This window comes from Electrona antarctica, assembly GCF_951216825.1.
Source record: "Electrona antarctica genome assembly, chromosome: 13".
In the NCBI taxonomy this organism is placed as follows: domain Eukaryota; kingdom Metazoa; phylum Chordata; class Actinopteri; order Myctophiformes; family Myctophidae; genus Electrona; species Electrona antarctica.
The window spans coordinates 45,625,172-45,650,512 of record NC_136794.1 but is presented as its reverse complement, the minus strand read 5'-3'; the positions used below and the strand labels follow the sequence as shown (position 1 = coordinate 45,650,512).

At 44.4% G+C, this 25,341-nt stretch overlaps 1 protein-coding gene across 3 annotated transcripts; it reads right to left on the bottom strand.

The window, feature by feature from the left end:
• Positions 1-1,519: 1,519 nt before the first annotated feature.
• ubxn4 (UBX domain protein 4) lies at positions 1,520-24,220 on the bottom strand. Of its 3 annotated transcripts, XM_079518465.1 has the most exons (15): positions 23,867-24,220; positions 22,863-22,962; positions 21,851-21,879; positions 20,524-20,642; positions 19,324-19,579; positions 16,483-16,564; positions 14,417-14,471; positions 13,219-13,383; positions 12,025-12,135; positions 7,991-8,118; positions 7,008-7,110; positions 6,558-6,689; positions 3,954-4,168; positions 2,849-3,036; positions 1,520-2,386 (listed from the first exon to the last, which is right to left on the bottom strand). In XM_079518465.1, the coding sequence occupies exons 1-14, from the start codon at positions 23,946-23,948 to the stop codon at positions 2,898-2,900; spliced, it is 1,716 nt and encodes a 571-aa protein (XP_079374591.1). In that variant the 5' UTR covers positions 23,949-24,220; the 3' UTR covers positions 1,520-2,386; positions 2,849-2,897. The 3 variants fall into 3 exon arrangements, with proteins under 3 accessions (XP_079374591.1, XP_079374590.1, XP_079374592.1); XM_079518464.1 differs by having other exon boundaries at positions 1,520-3,036; XM_079518466.1 differs by lacking the exon at positions 12,025-12,135 and having other exon boundaries at positions 1,520-3,036; positions 23,867-24,214.
• Positions 24,221-25,341: the final 1,121 nt, after the last annotated feature.

Here is a 25,341-nt window from a genome sequence, read left to right as displayed (position 1 = left end):
GAATATAGGAGACAACGGAGAAAACTGAACCCTCCGCGAACGGCTCAGAAGCCGTTATGTATTTTTAATCTTTGTTAGACCGTTTTGGCAGCTCTCTTCCTTCCTTCCTTGACTTCCTTATTGACATCCCATTGTCCCGCCTCCAGCGCCGGAACTGGCTATCTGCGCGTCAGTCCCTACGTCCTGCCTGTCGCAGGTAGCCAGCCAGGTTCCCATCGCTTGAAGTCGATGGGAACGGACCCTATGGGTTAGGGGTCCAAAGGAGCTCAACCCGGGGGGTCCGGAGACGGGCTAGGGCTCCCCCAGAGTTAGTGTTGACTGTCCTCGAGCAAGACACTGACCCCCTTTTTGAAACTAGCTCCTCGCCACTCGTCCTACACACTTCCACTTGGTTTGAGCATAGATATATAAATAATAGAGACGGCACCGGAATTCCCCTCCCATCCACTTGCATTGCATTGCGTCTCTATTATTTATATATCTATGCTCAAACCGAGTGGAAGTGTGTAGGCCGAGTGGTGAGGAGCTAGTTTAAAAAATGGCCTGAGGGTGCGTTCGGAAATGCGCCCTGAACGCACTGGTGTGTGCTCTCTTGTCGTTCGTTTATTCAGTGCACTCGGTGCGTTGTCGTTCGAAAATCCAGTGCGCTGCGCACCGGGTGTGCCGAGTGCCCGCACTGAGCGACCCTACCCTGAAGCTGGGGTTGTCCGGTGTGAATGCGTCACAGCTGTGGTCGTTCGTAAATAAGGCACACTGAACAAACTGACCACATTCCCGGGGCGCATTTCCGAACGCACCCTATACCTCTCATTGATCCTGATGAGCAGGTCGGTGCCTTGCATGGTTTCCTCTGCCATCGGTGAATGAATGTGTGAATGGGTGAATGAATATGTGAATGAATGTGTGTGTGAGTGGGTGAATGAATGTAATGCACACTCTATGTAAAGCGCCTTGGATAAAGGAATACACCATTTACCATTCAGAAGGCATTTCTAAGAAACGGCCTCAGGTCTAAAGCCCTAACCACACCTAAGGGTCACCATGCCACTCCTTGGGTCCAAACGGTTGCAAGGAGTTAACGCTAAAACCTTCATGACCCTTTGGCGTGGTTTGGGCCATTGAATTCCATGTGTTGAATCACTAGGGTCAACGTGGGTCAACATGCAACAAGAAATATCACACCGCAGGGACAGCGCTAAAACCGCCTTGACCCTTTGGCGTGGTTAGGGCTTAACCCATTTTGACCTGAGATCAGATTCTAAAAATGTCTTCTACATCCTGACAGTTTTCTGAAAAAGCTATGTTTCTATGTCAGTCAATTTTTTTTAAATAGCAGACCTACATGCTCGTAGCGCACCACTCGGTGGCGCGCTATGAGCTTGTAGATCTGCTATTTTTCAATAGCTAAAGCACAACATAATGCTAACACCAAAAGGGGTTCCCACCCAAAATGGTTTAAGGGTTATTGGTTAAGTTCTGTCAATCACACAGCTGAACAGAAAACAATCCATGCATGCACCACTGTCAAAGTTTTGACACAAGTCAAAAGTTTATTGAAAAAAACAGGTCGCTTTAATTCTCATCATTGATTAACGAGAGCAGTAACAGTGGTCGCCCATTTTACAACTACAGTAGTAGAAACATTCCACTGCCAACATGGCCGGATGCCAGGAGGGTGGTGCCAACATGGCCGGATGCCAGGAGGGTGGTGCCAACATGGCCGGATGCCAGGAGGGTGGTGCCAACATGGCCGGATGCCAGGAGGGTGGTGCCAACATGGCCGGATGCCAGGAGGGTGGTGCCAACATGGCCGGATGCCAGGAGGGTGGTGCCAACATGGCCGGATGCCAGGAGGGTGGTGCCAACATGGCCGGATGCCAGGAGGGTGGTGCCAACATGGCCGGATGCCAGGAGGGTGGTGCCAACAACTCCTTAGCTAGAAAACAAACAGTTCAACAGACTGGCCCTCCTTCTACCAGAAGATCCCTCACATACGTACGTTTTCATTAAAGAGCGTTTTTTTATACATCTCTGGGGTTACTGATATATTAAATAAAAACACAAAAACATCTTCTTTTCATTGTTAAATAGAATCATCTGAATGAACCGGCAGCCACGATCTGCTGAAAACTCCAAACTTCATCCTTTATAGGAAGCTTTCAGCCGGCGGCAACCCCATGGCTGCCGTCTAAAGACACATCATTTCAGTTCAAAAGTTCATTGTATTATTGAATCGTTTTTAACTATAATTTTAACCCATGCAAGGGAGGAGCAGGAGCACAGGCCTTGGACAAGATAGAGAGAAAAACAATAGCCCTATAAAAACAGCACAACTCTTCGGTTATACTGCCGCACACTCAAAGTCAACGCTGGGGGAAGGGGGAGGCAGCCGATTCGACTGTTATCTCTGCATTGGAATGGCGAAATCATCTGTTATCAGCACGTTTGAATGGTGCCAAAATGTTGATACTGGCATCCTCACCACATAGCCTGGTCAAGGTTTCCCCCTGGTGGACGTGTCATTTTGGTGCATGGAACTAGGAGCTACTAATATATACTATTCTCTGCCTATCAGGACGTAACTCGAACGGCGCTGAGTCGGGTCTGGTGGCCTTCGCAACGCTCGGCACGGCGACTCGCTCGGCTAGCGCCTCGCTCGGCGGTGCCACGTAGCTCATGGCCACCAGACACGGCGCGCCTCCGTCAGGACATCAGTGATAATGACAATCGCTACAATCGCAGATAATGACATACTGAACAGTGAGGATGCCAGTATGGACATTTTGGCACCATTCAAACGTGCTGATAACGGATGATTTCGCCGATTATATACATGATACCAGTCGAATGGGGTAGGGTAGGGGAGCAGGGGTAGAAAGACAGGCTTCATTGCACTACTACATCTGTTGGGTGGAGTTGCCGTTCCAGGTGTTGTTCTCGTCCTCGCTGTCTTCCTGTGTGCGTAACCGGTGGATTTTGCCGTCCTTCTTGAATCCGTCTGGCCGGTTCTCCATAGGGCGCTTGCGTAGAGTTTCTCTGAGCAAAAGGGAAAGGCAGGAAGGGACACGGAATAATTACAAGAAGGACAACAACTTTTGACTGAAAGTGTATTCTGTCACTAGTTTGACCTCTTCAATCTTAACCCATTTAGACCCGACGTCGAAATAAAAAAAAACGTTCGCTCTGAAAGAATATATATTCAAAGATTTGGCCGCAATTTCTACGATTTTTCAAAAATAGCAGACCTACAAGCTCATAGCGCGCCACTCGGTGGCACGCTATGAGATTGTAGATCTGCTATTTTTCAATAGCTCAAGTATAACATAATGCTTAGTTAAAACACCAAAAGGGGTTCCCGCCCAGAATGGGTTAAATTAACTAATAACTAAAAAATAGGCAATCTATAAGCTCACAACGTTGTGAGTTTGTAGATTGCCCAATTTCAGTGGATGACGTGCTTCCGTAGAGCAGTGGTTCACAAAGTGGGGTCCGGGGACCCCTATGGGTACTTGAGGGAGTTCCAGGGGGTACCTAGCTCAATTAGAGATAGTTAGGAACCAAATGGACCCTTATGGGTCTGTAACTCTGAGAGTGTACAAATGGAACGGGTCCATTTGGTTCCATTTGTACACTCTCAGAGTTAAATGAACAGCGGTTTTACAATATAAATTGGGGTACCAGAGATAGAAATGCCATTAAATCGGGGGTCCGTAGCATAATGCGTGTGAAACTGGGGGTCCATGAAATTAATATGTTTCGGAATCACTGCTAGAGCCGTAAAAATCCTCCCTTATCGGGGTCTCAAATGGGGGGTCCGTGGCCTAATAAATGTTCATTTGGGGGTCCTTGACACGAAAAAGTTTGGGAACCAATGCCGTAGAAGACATGCTGGCTTGTATGTCATGTCGACTGAGAGCTGTGATCCGGCCCTGAGGACAAGGTTCACATTTTACCTCTGTGGTTCTTCAGAGCCGGCTGCTGACGAGCCGGGCCTGGCGTGAGCGTTGGGCCGCTGGGGGCCTGCTGGGGGAGGAGAGGGGCTGGCGAACAGGAACCCACTGAGGAACCTCCACACGGCCAGCAGGGGGTAGAGGATGTGTCCCAGCAGGGCCCAGAACCCACCTCCATCAGTGGACTGGACCACCGTGTTGTTAGGTCGGCCCGTCTGCTACAGGGGGTGAAATAAAAGTAAGACTTTCAGAGGTATCAGAACCACATTTGTAACCACATTCAACATCTTTTTTCAACATATAAAAGTAAAAAAAAAAAGAAAAATAATTATACTTGCGGCCAGTGAGGCTTGTTTTTTTGTTTTAATATAATTTTATTTGTTTCTATATTTCACTTATTTTAATTCTTTGACTTTTGTCTAATTTTATCATGTTCGGAATAAAGTTTTTCATTCATTCATTCATTCATAAAGTCAAAGTGAAAATAACACCCTTTGTAATCAATAAAAACACAGAAACATGGAACTTTCCTCTTTTACCCCGGATTTGGACCCGGTTTCAAATCCGTGCTGATATTTGAGTGGTGCAAACCACTCCAACAACTGGCTTTGTACCTGTGTACCCGTGTTCCCGTGTTTGTTCGTACCAAAAAAAACGAGCATGGTTGCTATGGTTAGCAACCAAAAAAACGAGCATGGTTGCTATGGTTAGTATGTGACGTCACTGACATCACAGATATCACGTCAGAGTGTAGTCTGGTCTAATGTACAGTAACTATACAATAAATGTGTAGGTGCACCACTCAGTTCACACGGGTGTGATTTTTTTTTTTTACCATTGAGCTAATGGAGCCTGCCTGCTTGCTCAGGGGATAAATTGAATCTTGACCATCAGGTCAAAATTCATACACGTGAGCAGGGCAGGAATTTCACGGCGGCCACGGCGGCCATGGCCGTCGTTGCCCCTCTCTTTGGCCGTGTGCCCCTCGAAAAAGTATATGCCCATACGGCCACAGTGGCCGTGGTGCCCCGACCGGCGCCCACAGAAGTTCATTTTACCGTTTATCGCAATTTTCCAGTCATTACGGTAACCAATGTTCCCCTCACGTCCCGCGCAGAACAAATTTGTGTTGTAGTTGTGTTGCCATTTGCAAAGTGGTTTGATTATTTTGCGGTACTTTGCCTTAATAACTACCCCCGCTGCCGCTGGTCGTCATGACGCGCGCATACACACACACACACACACACACACACACACACCCGCACGCCTCCTCCTCCGCGCCACACATACACGCACTGACAGAGTAAACAGAGGGCATTTAGCCCACACGCTGCCTACTAGTGTAGCTAATCTAGCTATCCGGTCAAACTGCAACTATCACTCAAAACAAAACAATGTTTCCTACAGTTGCGACAGTGTGGCGGTCCTACGTCACATGTATTAACGTTGGTCGGACATGGTCCAGCTGATTTCCTTTTGTCTAATGCGAAACAGCGTGGCTGTCCATACAAGGAGGAGATCTACCGAATCTATCTAGCCCACCAAAACAAACATAAATGTACTTTTGCGTCGCATTATGGATAGCGACAGAAAGACACCATGGATATAATTAAACAATTGTTCCCCTGTGCACAGCACACACTGTCTCCAGGTAAGAACAAAAAACTGATTTGAAGCTGCACTTTCACTTTGTGTTGACTTACTGCAGAGTCCTCAGTGGTGCAGCCCCACAATGGAGAAATTATCTTATCTGTCACTAACCTCTCTACAATGCCATGTTATTCAATATATTAGTTTAGCACAAAATATAGGCTTTTCTAAACCAAGCCCTTATTCAAAAGTTATGTAGGCTGTCATTGTATTTTATGTGAATTAACTCAGTTTAACCCAATGATCCTCAGCCATTTAAATTTCAAGGACCCCCAAATTAAATTTATATTAATTAGCCTAGGGTGACAGCCTGACAGGGTCCTAGGCCATTTCATTATGATTTTCATCTCTGGACTGGGTCCCCAAAACATGTTTACAATATTTTACAACAGTAGCTACTTATATTTTGTTATTTAAAGCTGTGATTATTTATTTAAGAAGCACTGTTCTGAACCAATGTTCATCGGAAAATCATTTTTTAATTGATGGCCTTCATGCCCTGGCACTTGGCCTTGTGCCCTTAAAAAGTTGACCACACTAAAGGCCAAGTGGCCTTGCCCCTAAAAGGATGAAATTCCAGGCCTGCACGTGAGACATGACCTTTGACACCAGCTAAATGTCTCAATAGAAGAGCAGGGAGACGACCAGAAAAAGTAGTTGATATACTGTAGCATCACAATCATTTTAACCACTTTAAAAACATATTGTATACTTTGGCTATTCAAAAATAGCAGATATAATTAGAAGGCATTTTTGCAAATCGCTTTTTAGATGGGGGTCCGTGGCCCAATAGAGATAATTCTGGGGGTCCTTGACATGAAAAAGGTTGAGCACCACTGACATAGAAACATAGAAACATGTTTTCAGAAAAAATGTAGAAGCTTTTTTTTTTAATCGACCTCAGTACAAAATGGGTTAATGGGTAAAGAAGCGAGCGGTTGGGGTTCCTCTACTTACAGGCAGCAGCACTACGGAGGCACTAGGGGCCAGTTCCAGCTCCAGCAGGGTCTTGTCCAGGTCCTCGTCTGTGAACTCCCTCCGGGGGAACATGGTGGCCAGGGCGAAGTTACCGTAGCGGTTCCCCACTTGCTGGAAGAGGGACAAGACACATTCAGAGGAGCAGGGGGAAAAAACAACCAGGGGTACCCGAGGGAGTGCCAGCTAAATGATAGTTTGGAACCAAACGGACCCAAACAGACCCAAATGCACAAGTTACCATCATTACTAACTATGGGCCGTATCAATTCACAAAGCAGAACACTAAGCTGCTAAGTTTCATCAATGAAGATAAAACTGCAACCCAGAACTTATTTAAATGAATTGAATGCAATTTTCTGTATGCTAGATTAAATATGTATCTGCCACGTGAATAAGAAACCTTTATGCCGAATAAGTGCTTTGTTGTACCTGAACAGCAAACTGCCTGGCCTCCTGTAGTCTGCTCTCTGAGGGGAACTGGTTGGTGAAGGAAGAACCGTCTGGGAGTCGGAACTGTATCCTCGCTATGGTACTGTGAGCACAACAACAAACGCACACCATGCATTATGACAAGATTGTGAATGAACTCTGAATGAACTGTAATCAGTGCCTCTACCACATTTGTTGTGCTTGAAAGGAATCATTGAGACAGCATTTCTTTTTGAAAAGGTGGGCCAGTCAGCCCCAAAACAAACAATCACAATGCAACAAAATATAGATATGTGCTTGTTATTTTAATATATTTGGGTTGAAACGTCATATGTAAAAAAAAAAAAAAAAAAAGTAACAGATCTACAATCTCAAAAAGCACCACGTTTCGAGTTTCTGGATCTGCTACTTTTGATGCTTGTGTGGGGGATGCTGTAATAGTATGATCAACTGGGGGCATTCATTTACCAAAAAACACAAAAAGTTAAAATATGGAGATAAGGTTTCTGCCCGACAATGACAATAATTTGCATTTCTGTATGACATTTAGGGATGTGAATCTTTGGGTGTCCCACGATTCGATTCCGATTCTTGGGGTCACGATTCGATTCAAAATCCAAAAACGATAAAAAAAAAAAAATCAAAAGCATTTTTTTTCCAGATTCAAAACTATTCTCTATTCAAAATGATTCTCGATTCAATACATAGGATTTCATCACAATCTACTCCAGCCAACTGAAGTGACTATACTACAGTAACTTGAAAATGACTGAAGACATGATGTTTACTGTGATTAGGGTGAGCTTACATTTCATATAACAAACGCCATGTAATGAAAACTCCTGTAACTAATCAGAAAAAAATATTTAAAAAAAAAGATATATTATGAATCGTTCATAATGGGAATCGCGATTCTAATTTTAATCTTTTTACACCCCTAATGACATTACTGTCATCCTTGACTAACGGCATGTCTCTCCTACCTCCTCTCCCTGACCTTGGCCTCCTTCCTGGCCTCCATCTCGGCCTGCTTGGCCTGTAGCGCTGCCTGCCTGGTAGCCTCCAGCTCCTCCTGGTTCTTGCCATAGCGAACGGCTCTGTCAGCGCGGTCCTGCAGAGGAAGGGGAAGCCTTTATCGCATGGGTTCCCAAAGTGGGGTCCGGGGACCCCTGGGGGTACTTGAGGGAGTTCCAGGGGGTACCTAGCTCAATTAGAGATAGTTATGGGTCTGTAACTCTGAGAGTGTACAAATGTTTGTACACTCTCAGAGTTAAATTAACAGTGGTTTTAGAATATAAATTGGGGTACCAGAGATAGAAATGCTATTAAATTGGAGGTCCGTAGCATAATGCGTGTGAAACTGGGGGTCCATGAAATGACTATGTTTCGAAATCACTGCTAGAGCCATACAAATCCTCCCTTATCGGGGTCACTGGCATATGTTTTCAAATGGGGGGTCCGTGGCCTAATAAATGTTGATTTAGGGGTCCTCGACACGAAAAAGTTTGGGAACCCCTGCTTTATCGGCCATAGACATACAGTAGAAAGGTCTTCTTCGGCTCTGGGGCGTCTGTGTCTCGTGCGCCATTTCAGGGAAGGCAAGCTTCCGCATCCAACACAGAAGGGGACGTCCGGTAGGCCAATCAGTGTTAATGTAAATGTTTGTCTTCTCCTTTGAATTGAATCGATCCGTCCCGGAAAAGGACGCGTTGTGATTGGCTAGTAGTTGAGTGGCAGCGTGCCTTCCGTATGTCCGCACTTCCAGGCTGCGATACAGGGCGCTCCAATGCACTGCATTTAACTAAAATCTTTGCTTCTGGGGGTCCCAGGAAAAGAAAATATATTTTGAGATGGGTGTCGGCGGCCAAATACATATAATGTAGGGGGTCCAAGACATGAAAACGTTTGAGCACCACTGATATAGAAACATCCGTTTTTTCAGAAAACTGTTAGGATTTAGAAGACATTTTTTTAATCTGATCTCAGGTCAAAATGGGTTATTTACCAGAGCGATCTGCTGTTAGACCCGGTCCCTGGCGGCCTTTATATTTATTTACCAGAGCGATCTGCTGTTTGACCCGGTCCCTGGCGGCCTTTATATTTATTTACCAGAGCGATCTGCTGTTTGACCCGATCCCTGGCGGCCTTTATATTTATTTACCAAAGCGATCTGCTGTTTGACCCGGTCCCTGGCGGCCTTCTATATATTTATTTACCAGAGCGATCTGCTCTTTGACCCGGTCCCTGGCGGCCTTCTATATATTTATTTACCAAAGCGATCTGCTGTTTGACCCGGTCCCTGGCGGCCTTTATATTTATTTACCAAAACGATCTGCTGTTTGACCCGGTCCCTGGCGGCCTTTATATTTATTTACCAAAGCGATCTGCTGTTTGACCCGGTCCCTGGCAGCCTTATATATATTTATTTACCAAAGTGATCTGCTGTTTGACCCGGTCCCTGGCGGCCTTCTATATATTTATTTACCAAAGCGATCTGCTGTTTGACCCGGTCCCTGGCGGCCTTTATATTTATTTACCAGAGCGATCTGCTGTTTGACCCGGTCCCTGGCAGCCTTTATATTTATTTAACAGAGCGATCTGCTGTTTGACCCGGTCCCTGGCGGCCTTTATATTTATTTACCAAAGCGATCTGCTGTTTGACCCGGTCCCTGGCGGCCTTTATATTTATTTACCAGAGCGATCTGCTGTTTGACCCGGTCCCTGGCAGCCTTTATATTTATTTACCAAAGTGATCTGCTGTTTGACCCGGTCCCTGGCGGCCTTTATATTTATTTACCAAATCGATCTGCTGTTTGACCCGGTCCCTGGCAGCCTTTATATTTATTTACCAGAGCGATCTGCTGTTTGACCCGATCCCTGGCGGCCTTTATATTTATTTACCAAAGCGATCTGCTGTTTGACCCGGTCCCTGGCAGCCTTTATATTTATTTACCAAAGCGATCTGCTGTTTGACCCGGTCCCTGGCGGCCTTTATATTTATTTACCAAAGCGATCTGCTGTTTGACCCGGTCCCTGGCGGCCTTTATATTTATTTACCAGAGCGATCTGCTGTTTGACCCGGTCCCTGGCGGCCTTTATATTTATTTACCAGAGCGATCTGCTGTTTGACCCGGTCCCTGGCGGCCTTCTATATATTTATTTACCAAAGCGATCTGCTGTTTGACCCGGTCCCTGGCGGCCTTCTATATATTTATTTACCAAAGCGATCTGCTGTTTGACCCGGTCCCTGGCGGCCTTTATATTTATTTACCAAAGCGATCTGCTGTTTGACCCGGTCCCTGGCGGCCTTCTATATATTTATTTACCAGAGCGATCTGCTGTTTGACCCGGTCCCTGGCGGCCTTCTATATATTTATTTACCAAAGCGATCTGCTGTTTGACCCGGTCCCTGGCGGCCTTCTATATATTTATTTACCAAAGCGATCTGCTGTTTGACCCGGTCCCTGGCGGCCTTTATATTTATTTACCAGAGCGATCTGCTGTTTGACCCGGTCCCTGGCGGCCTTTATATTTATTTACCAGAGCGATCTGCTGTTTGACCCGGTCCCTGGCGGCCTTTATATTTATTTACCAAATCGATCTGCTGTTTGACCCGGTCCCTGGCGGCCTTTATATTTATTTACCAGAGCGATCTGCTGTTTGACCCGGTCCCTGGCGGCCTTTATATTTATTTACCAAAGCGATCTGCTGTTTGACCCGGTCCCTGGCGGCCTTCTATATATTTATTTACCAAAGCGATCTGCTGTTTGACCCGGTCCCTGGCGGCCTTTATATTTATTTACCAGAGCGATCTGCTGTTTGACCCGGTCCCTGGCGGCATTTTTATTTATTTGCCAGAGCGATCTGCTGTTTGACCCGGTCCCTGGCGGCCTTTATATTTATTTACCAGAGCGATCTGCTGTTTGACCCGGTCCCTGGCGGCCTTTATATTTATTTACCAGAGCGATCTGCTGTTTGACCCGGTCCCTGGCGGCCTTTATATTTATTTACCAGAGCGAACTGCTGTTTGACCCGGTCCCTGGCGGCCTTTATATTTATTTACCAGAGCGATCTGCTGTTTGACCCGGTCCCTGGCGGCCTTCTATATATTTATTTACCAAAGCGATCTGCTGTTTGACCCGGTCCCTGGCGGCCTTTATATTTATTTACCAGAGCGATCTGCTGTTTGACCCGGTCCCTGGCAGCCTTTATATTTATTTACCAGAGCGATCTGCTGTTTGACCCGGTCCCTGGCGGCCTTTATATTTATTTACCAGAGCGATCTGCGGTTTGACCCGGTCCCTGGCGGTCTTCTATATATTTATTTACCAGAGCGATCTGCTGTTTGACCCGGTCCCTGGCGGCCTTCTATATATTTATTTACCAGAGCGATCTGCTGTTTGACCCGGTCCCTGGCGGCCTTCTATATATTTATTTACCAAAGCGATCTGCTGTTTGACCCGGTCCCTGGCGGCCTTCTATATATTTATTTACCAAAGCGATCAGCTGTTTGACCCGGTCCCTGGCGGCCTTTATATTTATTTACCAAAGCGATCTGCTGTTTGACCCGGTCCCTGGCGGCCTTTATATTTATTTACCAGAGCGATCTGCTGTTTGACCCGGTCCCTGGCAGCCTTTATATTTATTTACCAAAGTGATCTGCTGTTTGACCCGGTCCCTGGCGGCCTTTATATTTATTTACCAGAGCGATCTGCTGTTTGACCCGGTCCCTGGCGGCCTTTATATTTATTTACCAGAGCGATCTGCTGTTTGACCCGGTCCCTGGCGGCCTTTATATTTATTTACCAAAGCGATCTGCTGTTTGACCCGGTCCCTGGCGGCCTTTATATTTATTTACCAGAGCGAACTGCTGTTTGACCCGGTCCCTGGCGGCCTTCTATATATTTATTTACCAAAGCGATCTGCTGTTTGACCCGGTCCCTGGCGGCCTTTATATTTATTTACCAGAGCGATCTGCTGTTTGACCCGGTCCCTGGCGGCCTTTATATTTATTTACCAGAGCGATCTGCTGTTTGACCCGGTCCCTGGCGGCATTTTTATTTATTTGCCTGGTAGCCTCCGGGTCTTCCTGGTTCTTGCCATAGCGAGCGGCTCTGTCAGCGCGGTCCTGCAGAGGAACAGGAAGGGGAAGCCTTTATCGCATGGGTTCCCAAAGTGGGGTCCGGGGACCCCTGGGGGTACTTGAGGGTACCTAGCTCAATTAGAGATAGTTATGGGTCTGTAACTCTGAGAGTGTACAAATGTTTGTACACGCCCAGAGTTAAATTAACAGTGGTTTTAGAATATAAATTGGGGTACCAGAGATAGAAATGCCATTAAATCGGGGGTCCGTAGCATAATGCGTGTGAAACTGGGGGTCCATGAAATTACTATGTTTCGGAATCATTGCTAGAGCCATGAAAATCCTCCCTTATCGGGGTCACTGGCATATGTTTTCAAATGGGGGGTCCGTGGCCTAATAAATGTTGATTTGGGGATCCTTGAGATGAAAAAGTTTGGGAACGACTGCTTTATCGGCCATAGACATAGAAAGGTCTTCTTCGGCTCTGGGGCGTCTGTGTCTCGTGCACCATTTCAGGGAAGGCAAGCTTCCGCATCCATCACAGAAGGGGACGTCCAGTAGGCCAATCAGAGGTAATGTAAATGTTTGTTTTCTCCTTTGAATTGAATCAATACGTCCCGGAAAAAGGACGCGTTGTGATTGGCTAGTAGTTGAGTGGCAGCGTGCCTTCCGTATGTCCGCACTTCCACGTGAATTCCGCCTTCCAAGCTGCGATACAGGTCGCTCCAATGCACAGGTTATCTAGGTTTTTATATCTATGGTATCAAAGCCACCAAGCATGTTAGTTCATCATCAGCTAAACAGCTGGCGGCGGCCTTAGCCGAGTGGTTATTGAGCCCACCTGGGAAGCCAGCGGTCCAGGGGTCAAATGTATGATTTTTGAAAAAATTATATATATTTTTTAAAGCAAACATTTTAACTAAATCCTTGCTTCTGGGGGTCCCAGGAAAAAAAATATTTTGAGATTCGTGTCGGCGGCCAAATACACCACTGATATAGAAACATACGTTTTTCAGAAAACTGTTAGGATTTAGAAGACATTTGGCCCCAGGTCTTATTGGGTTACTGCCAGAAAAGGCTGTGCAATTTACACACTACTCCAGTCCGAAGGTGGATATATTTATTTACCAGAGCGATCTGCGCTTTGACCCGGTCCCTGGCGGCCTTCTCCTCAGCCTTCTCGCGGTTCCGCTCATCCATGAGCCGCTTGTTCTTGTCGTCCTCCTGTTTCCTCTTGAAGTCCACCATGTCCTTCCCCACCTTCCTGCGCTCCATCTCCCTCTTGATCTGCTCCTGAATCACAGCACACACACACACACACACACAGGACAATGAGCACAGCGGCCGTCATGGGATCAGCGACCCCCAGGTTGAGAACCCCTGCAGTAGGCAAAGGGCTGCATCACCATTACAAACTTTAAGTTCATGATTAATTGTCATACAAATAATTGTGGTTAACACATTCTGTACATACAGTAGGACGTCTGGAAACGTCATAGGGACTCGAACCGAGGGGTTCATACGACGTCCTCGGACGTCTTAGCGCACCCTCAATGATACGAGGCGAGATATGAATATTCTGATTTCTTTCCTTTTTTTTTATTTGTCAGTCCGCCTTTCGGCTACCGTATGCTACACTCTGAGCCCCTGTTAGCTTAACGTTGACGAGTCATTCAGAAAGAATGACTCGTCTCTCCTAATCCAGGGCGCTCTCCGTGGTGTTGAACGGATCGATATACTGGCGCTTCATTTCTGCTCCTCATCCGTCTCTCCCGCAAAATATGAACGCGTTTTGGATTATATATCGTATAAACTAAAACGATCGCATTGTAAGCTAGAAATGTAAAGCACACTTATTTAGCGGATTGTTTCCGGTCGTGGGTTTCAGAGTAAAAGCGGCCATATCTTTCCGGCACCCCAGAGCTCCTATTTTGAAGGAATCCCGGCAACCGTTGTGTTAACGATGTCATTGTGTTTTTGGCATTGAACCTTGTAACATAAGAACATTTTAATTTCCGTTTGGCCTTTTAGGCTTCGTAATAAAAAAATCACACCCGTGTGAACTGAGTGGTGCAAGGTCTTATATAGCCTGATCAGCTGTGGTCTGACGTAATGTCAGTGACCATAGTAACCATGCTTTTTTGGGGTCCCACGTACAGGTACACACACGTACAGGTACACACATACATAGTTGGAGTGGTTTGCACCACTCAAAAATGACACAGGGCAGATATGACAATAAATTAAAATAATTACTGACATTTAATAATTTATATATATATTTTTTTTAAGTTTGTTTTTCTACTAGGCAGTGGAAAATACTCACCTCTTCCTCTTCTTTCTTCTTCTGAACTCGTCTGTCCTCCAGTTGCTGCGTTAACCTGGACAGTGGTAGAGACAATGTGTCATAGGGCATTCACTTCTAGTCATTTTTACTAGCTGACTAGTTGCCTAGTCGACTAGTTGTTTAACTACCTATTATGTAAAAAAATAAAAGAAATTAAAAAAATAAACTTTTTTTTTTTTTAAATACATATTTGTACATTGATAAACTGTGTACATGGTGACTATAACTATAATCTTTTTTTTTCTTATCAACTAGTGAACTAGTACCAACAAGGTCGACTAGTGGATTTACTAGTCGACTAGTTGCTTAATGCCCTTTGTGTCATGTGACTGATGATAGGTTCGTAGTCTACCTATATTCCTACTGTAGATTACCATTTTCTCTGCATTTGATGTATTATTACCTTGTGTTTACCTTGATTACTGTAAATCGCTCTGGATTAAGAGCGTCTGCTATTATGCCTAAATTGTAAATTGACTTGTTCCATGACAAATGTTAACCTGAACAGCGGTATAGAGTAGTGGTTCCCAAAGTGGGGTCCGGGGACCCCTAGGGGTACTTGAGGGAGCTCCAGGGGGTACCTAGCTCAGAGATATAAGGAACCTTATGGGTCTGTAACTCTGAGAGTGTACAAATGGAAACAAATGGACCCGTTAGTTCCATTTGTACACTCTCAGAGTTAAATTAACAGTGGTTTTTCAATATAAATTGGGGTACCAGAGATAGAAATGCCATTAAATCGAGGGTCTGTAGCATAATGCGTGTGAAACTGGGGGTCCATGAAATGAATGTGTTTCGGAATCACTGCTAGAGCCGTAAAAATCCTCCCTTATCGGGGTCACTGGCATATGTTTTCAAATGGGGGGTCCGTGGCCTAATAAATGTTGATTTGGGGGTCCTTGACACGGAAAGGTTTGGGAACCACTGGTCTAGAGCGTCGCAGTCCCGCCCCCTAACATGGACCAGGAAATGATTCTCCGTTCATTTTCCTCAGAGACATTTCAGAAAGTATTTATTTAAAGACGTTTACGCCGCGGACAAAGCCAACTCGAGTCGTGACAAATCATGACAACAAACACCATTTTGTGGGCCGAACAAATAATTAGAAAGAAGAAAAAAAACGGCAGGTTACAACACTTTTTTTGTTGTTTTTCTTCTTTGTAATTATTTGTTTGGTCCAAAATATTGTTTGTGTTGTCATGAGTTGTCACGACTCGAGTTGGCTTTGTCCGCGGCGTAACAGTATTTAAATAAATACTTTAAGAAATGTCTATGGGAAAAATGCATTGGGATTCATTTCCTGGTCCATGGTAGGGGGCGGGACTGCGACGCTCTATAGAGGGTATGCGCATGCATAAAGTGAATGGGAAATCGAGTGGCAAATCGAGTGGCAAAGTGAATTTAATGTTGTTTAACATCATTTAATGCAATCAGATTGACTTTTCTGTTTGGATGTACAGTATGGGCTATCAAGGCCAGAAAAGTAGTTTTTTGCCACTCAGTAGGCGTTCCCGCATAGCTTCCGGGTATGATGATGATGTCACGCGCATACCCTCTATAGACAATGTGGGTCCATAACTTATTAAGTGTGAAAATCTCAAGAGTCTTTGACCTCGTCAGATACACAAAGTAAAACAAAAGAAAAATGTTGAATTAGGATAAATTGGACAATAGAGGAATAGAATCTAAAAAAACAAAAATACATCGCATGGATGCGCCTGGGACATATCCTCAGTGATGTATCCCAAGGTCATCAGGGTTTCGGGTCTCCCAACATCATACCCCTCACTCAGGTGACTCAGCCGGGGTGATCAAGTCCCGACTTACGTCCCAGTAGCGACCCTCGATCAGTCCCATTTGGGAAAAACCAGGGCCACACAATCCGTTCCTCCTGAACTACTCTGCCGGGACTGGGAGGTACCATTCTGGCGCGTGGAAGGACTAGGCTCTGTGGGTTATCATCCAATAAGAGTGTCATGTCCCCTGGCCAAATGATAATTGAGCTTTCTGCCTACTGGTGCGTGTATGCGTGCGTGTGTTCCTACCTGTCCACCGCGCTCTGGTCATCACCAGGGGGCGCTGCCGCTCCAGAACTGCTACCTTCATCCACTGACCTGGTCAAGGGTTCTGCAGACAGAGAATAGAACCTTTTATTTTAGAATCCCTGCATTATGTTGTTTCAAAACAGAGCTATTTGAATAATATACAACAAACCAAAGATTAGAAACACTTTGCTGGGTTTACCAAGTCCTTCTTCTTAACCCATTTAGACCTGAGGCCGATTCTAAAAACGCTTCCTAAAACCTAACCTAAGGTTTTCTGAAAACCTTAGGTTAGGTTTAAATAAGAAACTGGATGAGAGAAACATAATTTACACATTTCTATGTTCCCCAGTGATTATTTAGACCCGGTACCAAATTGTCTGTGAATCTCCCTACTTGATCATACAACAGCGTCACAGTCATACTAAAGTAGCAGATCCACAAGCTCGAAACGCGCGGCGCGCACACCTGCAGTGACGTCACTGTGACAAAGAAACAGGAACGCAGCATAGACTGCAGTGTTGATTTCGTCGACTAATGGCCCCCTACACACTGGAGGAGTTTTAAAGTTGTCGGCGAGTCATCTAATCAGATCGTTATGTATTTCACAGTGCAGGAGTCTTTTTTTTTTTAATCGTCTGTCATTATATCGTTGTGGCTTTCACTTAACGATTGGTCGCCGACTAGGCATCACACACTTCATTAAATAACTCTGTCTCTCTCCGTATGTGCACGCACGCGCACACGCACACACACACACACACACACACACACACACACACACACACACACACACACACACACACACACACACACACACACACACACACACACACACACACACACACACACAATCAAGAGACTATGACTAAAACTAAAATAGAACTGGGAGAACTTAAAAAGAACAAAGATTCAAAGTGAAAGTAACCTTCAGGGAACATTCTAGAGGAGGAAGTGTTAACACATGGCTGATCTTTCTGTCTTGAGTGTTTGTAGCTTCACTCTGAGACTAAAATGGCTTTCCAGGAGTTTTGCCTGTCCTGTGTGCCGTGACATATTTAAACATCCTGTCGTCCTGTAATCATTACAGGACGACATTACAGTGTAATGTAGCCACGGGCTTCAGTAAAGCCTGTCGGCAGGAATGGCTGACAAGGAAATAAGAATTGATTTATTGTTCACACTGCCAGATGTTTAATACGAAAGGTTACCTTTACCTCTCCCACACACACAGAGTAGCTCTGCCTCTAATAATTCACAATGATGTTTCCTAAACGAGCCGTCTCCGTTCTAAACTGCATCTTCAGAAATGTTTAACACACAGCGAGAGAAGGTGCTGGAACGTGCCACAGACAGACTTTCATTACAAAAGATAAAATGACCAAACCGAACACCCTGGCCTGTACTAGCCGCAATTTGCAACACTAGATTTTTTTATAATGGGATGAATCTAGAGTTGCAATACCCTCCATTGACTCCCCACTCATCCAATTTGGTTTGCGATCTGCTTGTCTTAAACAACGTTAAACTCACCAACATTGCAGATGTAGTCCAAGCTTGAATTATCCTCTTTCAATCTGCCGAGCTTGATAAAAATCCACCATAGACATGTTATGAGCTACTTTCTGTCAAGACATCCTCTGCAGGTGATTCTTTTTCTAAGTGTTGCAGTTTGGAAGCACTCGTTTTTGTTAACGGGTCGCGCTGCTGCCTCCTGCATTATGTGCAAATTCGAAACAGGTGGTACGCAGGGCCGTTCAGTGACATACGACGAGTGCTTCCAAACTCCAGCACTTAGAAAAAGAATCACCTGCACAGAACTTCTTGACAGAAAGTAGCTCATAACATGTCTACGGTGGATTTTTATGAAAAACAAGCTCGGCAGATTGAAAGAGGATAATTCAAGCTTGGACTACAGCTGCAATGTTGGTGAGTTTAACGTCGTTTAAGACCAGCAGATCGCAAACCAAATTGGATGAGTGGGGAGTCAATGGAGGGTATTGCAACTCTAGATTCATCCCATTATAAAAAGATCTGCAAATTGCGGCTAGGCCTGTACATGCCACAGCTGCCATAGGCAACCACACTAATAACATTTAGATTGTGTGTGTAATAGCGACATGAGAAATAAACTTAAAGTCGCTGAGAGGCGATGGGATGGGCCATGTTGTCAGACGTGCTCCGCCGCAAACAAAAGGAATTTGCTGGATCCAAATGATGCATTTTAAGGGTTTTATTAAAGCAATGTAAATAACTCATAACGGTGCTCAAACGTAAAGCAAAAATGACCACAGCTACAAAGTAAATGAAATAAAGTAAAATAAAGCGGTCAACAAAAAGTATGGCGTCCCACACACCCCCTCTCTCTCTCTCTCTGTGTTCACAGCAGGTGAACAGGTGATGTTAAAGGTAACCTTGGGTCCGCCCCTATGCCCGTCAATCATCCACATCAACACCAGTGACAGCCTACTCATTTCATTGACCAATGTATAATCAACATAACCAAACCAATTCATGGCTCTTACAGTGTGAAAGGTCATGATACATAGACACATGATCCAACACAAATTGATTACATTTATTCCATGATCAAGCAGGCAGGCTCTATTTAGCTCAATTGTAAAGAATTTCAGCACCGTCGCAGAAAACCCGGGGTAGAAGAGGAAAGTCTAGCTTTAAGACATAACACTAATGCCATTAAAACTGTTTAGTATGCATCTCTTTTTCCACTCAACAATTTATCAAAAAGTAAATGACAAGGATTGGACGATATGCAGAATCAATCGATAATAATGGAATCAGATTCGATCAAATCCTTTCAATGGCTTTTCTCGAGTGACTGACCTTTTGGTGTGGCTGGAGTTGAAGCAGGTTGTGCGTGTTCCGCTGGTTCCTCGGTGGCGACCTCCATAGGAGCAGAGATGGGTTCTGTTGGAGCTGGCGCCAGGGCTGGCTCTGTTGGAGCTGGGGCCAGGGCTGGTTCTGTTGGAGCTGGGGCCAGGGCTGGTTCTGTGGGTTCACCGACAGACGGACTGGCCTCCATCGGAACCTCTGGCTCTGCTAACTCTGATCCCACTCCCTGCATCTGCAGAGAGTGCATCTGTCAAGACAAGAGAACAGGAATAGTGTGAAAGAGAGTAACAACGTAACAGGAGCGGATGATGCGTCGCAGAACAATTTAAGACGTCTTAACCCATTTTGACCTGAGATCAGATTCTAAAAATGTCTTCTACATCCTGAAAGTTTTCTGAAAAAGCTATGTTTATATGTCAGTTGTTCTTTGATTTTTCAAAAATAGCAGACCTACAAGCTCGTAGCGCGCCACTCGGTGGCGTGCTATGAGCTTGTAGATCTGCTATTTTTCAATAGCTAAAGCATAACATAATGCTAACACCAAAAGGGGTTCCCGCCCAAAATGGGTTAATCCATCAAAACCGGGAAAGCATTCGTGGTCATTTTAGATATTCGAGTTGGGCTATTCAAAAACAGCAGATGTACAAGCTCATGACGCGTCACTTCGTGCCATGCTGCGAGTTTGTACATCTGCTATTTTTGAGGAAAAATAATTACATCTTGAAAGTGTTAACACAAATCTTCTCTTCTGGGGGGCACAAAACAAGGTGGTCTCATTCAGCAGTAGTGTTATCGTTACTCAAATAAAAATATATTTTAAAAATAAAAAGATTTGATTTGATTAATTGAAAAAGACATTGATAAAATAATCAAGAAAATAATTGATAGTTGCAGCCCTATTCCCACCCCCCTCCCTACCTGTTTGCCAGCCCTATTCCCACCCCCCTCCCTACCTGTTTGACAGCCCTATTCCCACCCCCCTCCCTACCTGTTTGCCTAGTTGCAGCCCTATTCCCACCCCCCTCCCTACCTGTTTGCCTAGTTGCAGCCCTATTCCCACCCCCCTCCCTACCTGTTTGACAGCCCTATTCCCACCCCCCTCCCTACCTGTTTGCCTAGTTGCAGCCCTATTCCCACCCCCCTCCCTACCTGTTTGCCTAGTTGCAGCCCTATTCCCACCCCCCTCCCTACCTGTTTGACTTTGTCCAGTCTGATTGTGAGTTCCTCTGCAGACACGCTGCCAGCAATGACCTCAAGGGGAATTCCATTCTCTCCGATGAAAAAGCAGGACGGTATGCAGACAACCGGGTCTTCACACAGCGGGGAGTTAAGGCACAACAAACTCACATTTACACATACATTTTCACATTAGAGTTTGAAAAAGTAACATTTTGCTGCAGCCCATGTGTAGCAATTGTTGTGGTTCGTTCATAGAGCACCGAAGTCCTGACGTCACTGTCAGTAGAGGGCGTCCACAGGTTCTGTCAGTAGAGGGCGTCCACAGGTTCATGTACTTTTTATTTGCATTGTAATCTCCATAGGGGGATTTTAGATCGCCTCATATAAGAACTGTGTTTGAAAAATAAACCGATCACCCCGGCCTTTTCACTCATATGGATATGAAGCATCGACTGAAGGTGGAAATGTACAAATATACCCAAAGAGTAACAAAATAAGCGTTAGAAACGAGTCAAACAACCCAGAGACTACATTTCCTCTCTGCATCTGCCCGTCGCACAACAGAAACTGAATGTTAATTACGTTTATTTTTATTTTTGTTTCGTGGTTAGTACTAGTCGAGTCACCACCAGCTGAGCTTACGTCAACGAGGAATCTCAGGAACGCAATGTGTTGACAGCTGGGCATGACGTATATTAGCAGCGACATTGCCTTCATATGTAGTTTCAAGGCTTTTGCGGCCACATTAATTCCATTTTCTCCAGAAACTGGCTGTATCAAATATGAATGGACATCATTAACGACGCACAGCCACTCCCCTGACAGAAAGGCCGGGCTGGATGGTTTATTTTTCAAACACAGTTCTTATATGAAGCGACCTAAAATCGCCCTATGGAGATTTCACTGCAAATAAAAAAATACATGAACCTGTGTGTTGGTGCCCTCTACTGAATCAGACTTCGGTGCTCTATAGCCTCTGCCTGATGACCAAAAAGCCTATAGTATCCGCTCACGGCCAAGGGGGGAATTCCCCTAAAGGCTAGTGGTTAAGATGTTCGCTTTCCACGCAGGAGAACTGTGTTCGAATGGCGGGCTATAGACGTGAACACGTGCGAGCCCTACCTACGTTCCAAGGAGTAGTTAATAAGGAGGATCAACATGAGCACTTTGTCGCCATTCAATGTCATCCAACAGGAGATCAGTCCGGATTTTGATATCCTTGAGACATTTGTATTTTATTTGGTCATAAATCTTCACAGCATATTCTGGAGCCATCATCATCATCACATACATAATAACATTACAAACTGTACAGCATGGAGTTCATGGAAAAGGATACAGATCTGGGAGAACTGCACACAGGTATCACTGTGAGGAAACACAAGAACATCACAAGGTCAATACATATCTTAATGCACACATCCAAAGTTACTGTCAAAGATTAAAACCCATGCGATGCAATTTAAAGTGTCGATCTTCCCATGGTATGCCTATATAATTGTCCCAGAAGCTAGAACAAATACCTATCCCAAAACGTATCACCAGTAAGATTTAAATCTTTTACATAAAAGGCTGATAAATAAGAAGCAGAAGTTGACACTAGGGATGGGACGAAAATAGTTATTGCTTATACTGATTTAAAAAAAAAGAACACTCACAATAATAGTATCGCAGAGATTTAAATTCATAGTGAAATTGTCATTATACCACAGGTCGTTTCGAGGAAGCAATCTGATTGGTTGAAAAAGCCTTCTAGCCGTGGGTTAAACCAGCACCATTCACCACCTTATCAAAACAAAGAATTCAGCTGCTCTGTTCTCCCAGAGCGCTAGCAAACTCGGTGGCTAGGCTAGCTAGTTTCTTGGGACATTTGTGGTCGTAGTGACTACATCTGTCATTAAAAAAATATATTCTTTCAGCGATTTTCTTAGTTTTAAGGGTAACTGTTGTATAATTGCAATATTACACTCGAGGGTGTGGGTTAACGTGATTATTGCCACTTCAGTGATGCTTGCGGAACTCGACTTTGTCTCGTTCCTCACCGCATCCCTGTCGTGGCAATAATCACGTTAACCCACACCCTCTCGTGTAATATTGCTTAATTCACTACTAGGATGAATTGGCTTTTGTTGAGCTGCAAATTCAGTACCACTTAACCCATTTAGGCCTGACGTCGAAATAAAAAAAAACGTTCGCTCTGAAAGAATTTTTTAAAAAATTCAAAAATAGCAGACCTACAAGCTCTTAGCGCGCGCTAGTATGTAGTCGGGGGGTCAGTTTCATCTCTCCCTCAGCTAAGGGGTAATTGGCTTGAAAAAACGTTGAAGACCCCTCCCTGTATTACACATTACCTCTTGGCGTCCACTTTGATCGCCACACAATTCTGTGCAGCTTCCTGGACTGTGTCATCCTCCCAGCTGGACATGAGCTGTGCAGACTGCTCATCATCACCTTCAGAGTGAGAATTGTGTAGTGATGAGTCATTAATAGTCATCATGTATGCCCCACTGCCTCCACAATTTGATCATGATGTGGTGATCATCTCCACAGTTAGGGTGACGACATGTTTTTTATAATTGTAATGATCAGATCAACGGTTTGACAGACTACACTGAAAATAGGACACCAGCAGAGAAATTGGTGTCCTGTCAAATGCATCGCCTCCAGAGGTCGCAGTTTTGCATTTTCGCAGCAGGGGAACGTCGTTTTTAACCCAAGAGCTAATAAATAACGAACTGACATCAACATCAATGTTTGTACAGAATGGGCTCTCGTGCTACATTAATACAGTATCACTACAAGTGTATTCGTGTACGGTTTCATTCCGAAGGTTTGTAAACTGAATTGGGAAAACATGTCACCATTTTAGACTGTACCCACAACAACTGACACATAAACTATAGCCTAAAATCATGCTCTCAGTCATCACACCTTTCTCCACGGGGATTTCACCATCAGGTAGCCTATCACACACACATATTATTCAATAGGTGACCACAGTGTACGTGTAACGTCCACATAATAACACGTTGGCTAACGTACGTTAGCTTTGACAGCAGCATATATATAGACGCACACACACACTTCCGTGTTTACAATACACGACAGACAACTACACCAATTCTAAAAGCCCATAATAATTGATTAAAAACATGTATTTGTATGGTTTACCTGAGAGGTGGAATAATGTTCCCCTTATGTCTATTGTGTTACAATGACGTCTCAACCGGGGTAGCTAATATGGCTAGCTGGCTACTACCCAGCTACTTGACACAGCAGTTATAATAATCATCTAGCTAGCTAATAGCTAACCTACACAGATAGATACTAGATAGATAGAGATATATATATATACCTGTTATAACAACGACGAAGATGAAGGTCTGTTGTTTGGCGGAGGCAATGGCAGCCGGGATGGAGCCCTGGAACCAACGCATCTTGGTAGAAAGGCTGTCCTGTGTTGTGTTGTGTTGTTTTTGTGTAACGCTGCTGGTCACTGTTGTTGACTGTTGACCAGTTGCATCAATATCCTTAAGCCCAGTGAGTCAGCTTGCTGTTGTTGGAACTAATAGCCCCTAGCTACTTACTCACTGCTGTCTACTCTAACTCTAGTCTCTCTATTACACCACCGGTGTCAAGGGAGCTAGGATAAGAGGAGTATAAGACCAAGGAAGCTCTGAGAAGGATGTGAAGTGGTCACGTGACTGGGCTGCGCCATGACACTTTCATGGACACTTTCATGGGAGCCAAACTACCCGGAAGTTTGGCAGAATGCACTGGAGTCAATGAGAGCTCAGTGACCAGCTCATGAACAAACATTATTTATGAACAATTGAGACCTTTTGTAAAGTAATCACTTCTAGAAAATAACAGAAGACATGTAACACATTATTGTCTGCTGTGTTGTTATTCGATGTGTACACTGTGTCATTTTTATAGAGGTATGGTATCTTGTAACTGCTGCAATTATTCATAATTATTTCTTTTGTATTTAATTTAAGTTATTTACTGCTCATGTTTGCTTATTTAATGCATGTCCAAGTCAGACCGGAAGTGCCATTGTTTTGGCTAATGCGGAACACTTTATTACAATTTACAATTTACAATTTAGGCATTTAGCAGACGCTCTTAATCCAGAGCCGTCTGGTGTCAGGTAGACGGGTAGACATGGTTGCACACCTGTCATTTGACAGTGTGATGCAGAAGTTCACGTTATGTGTCGCTGTGTTCATGGCCATGGCATGGGCACTAGTGATCTTCTCATTCCCTCATGCTTGTAGAGCAGCCAGTAAGGTATGTTGAATACTATTTGGATGTTTTGGATTGTATTTTCTTTATTTCATTCATGATTATGTGCTGTATTATGTTTATGCGATGTTGTTCTAAGCATCTGTGTATTTTTATGTTGTTTACCAGTTCGACGTTGGTTTGTGTGCTTCAAGTGCTTCTGTAACCCAGCCAACATGGCAACCCGAAAATGGCAACCCATGTCAACTGTCAATCAAGGCAGTATAAAGGTGACATCAGTTCCTACACTCCCCACTCCCACCTCATTCAAGATGGCCGAAATGTTTGGCATGGCAGCAGCAGGTTCCTCTTCACTACTGTGACAATCCTTGGTTACTCTTCGGTGAGTTATATAGGCTTGGTGTCATGTTAACTTGGATCAACTGGTTAACTGTTTGAGTTTATATTGAAAGTATTTGATTTATGTTTGAACTTTTGGTTTAATAATTAATATTGATATTATAAAATACCTTGAATTTTATTTTCTAAGAAAGCATGCATGTAATGATATATAAACTGTTACTAGAAAAATGATCACATCGA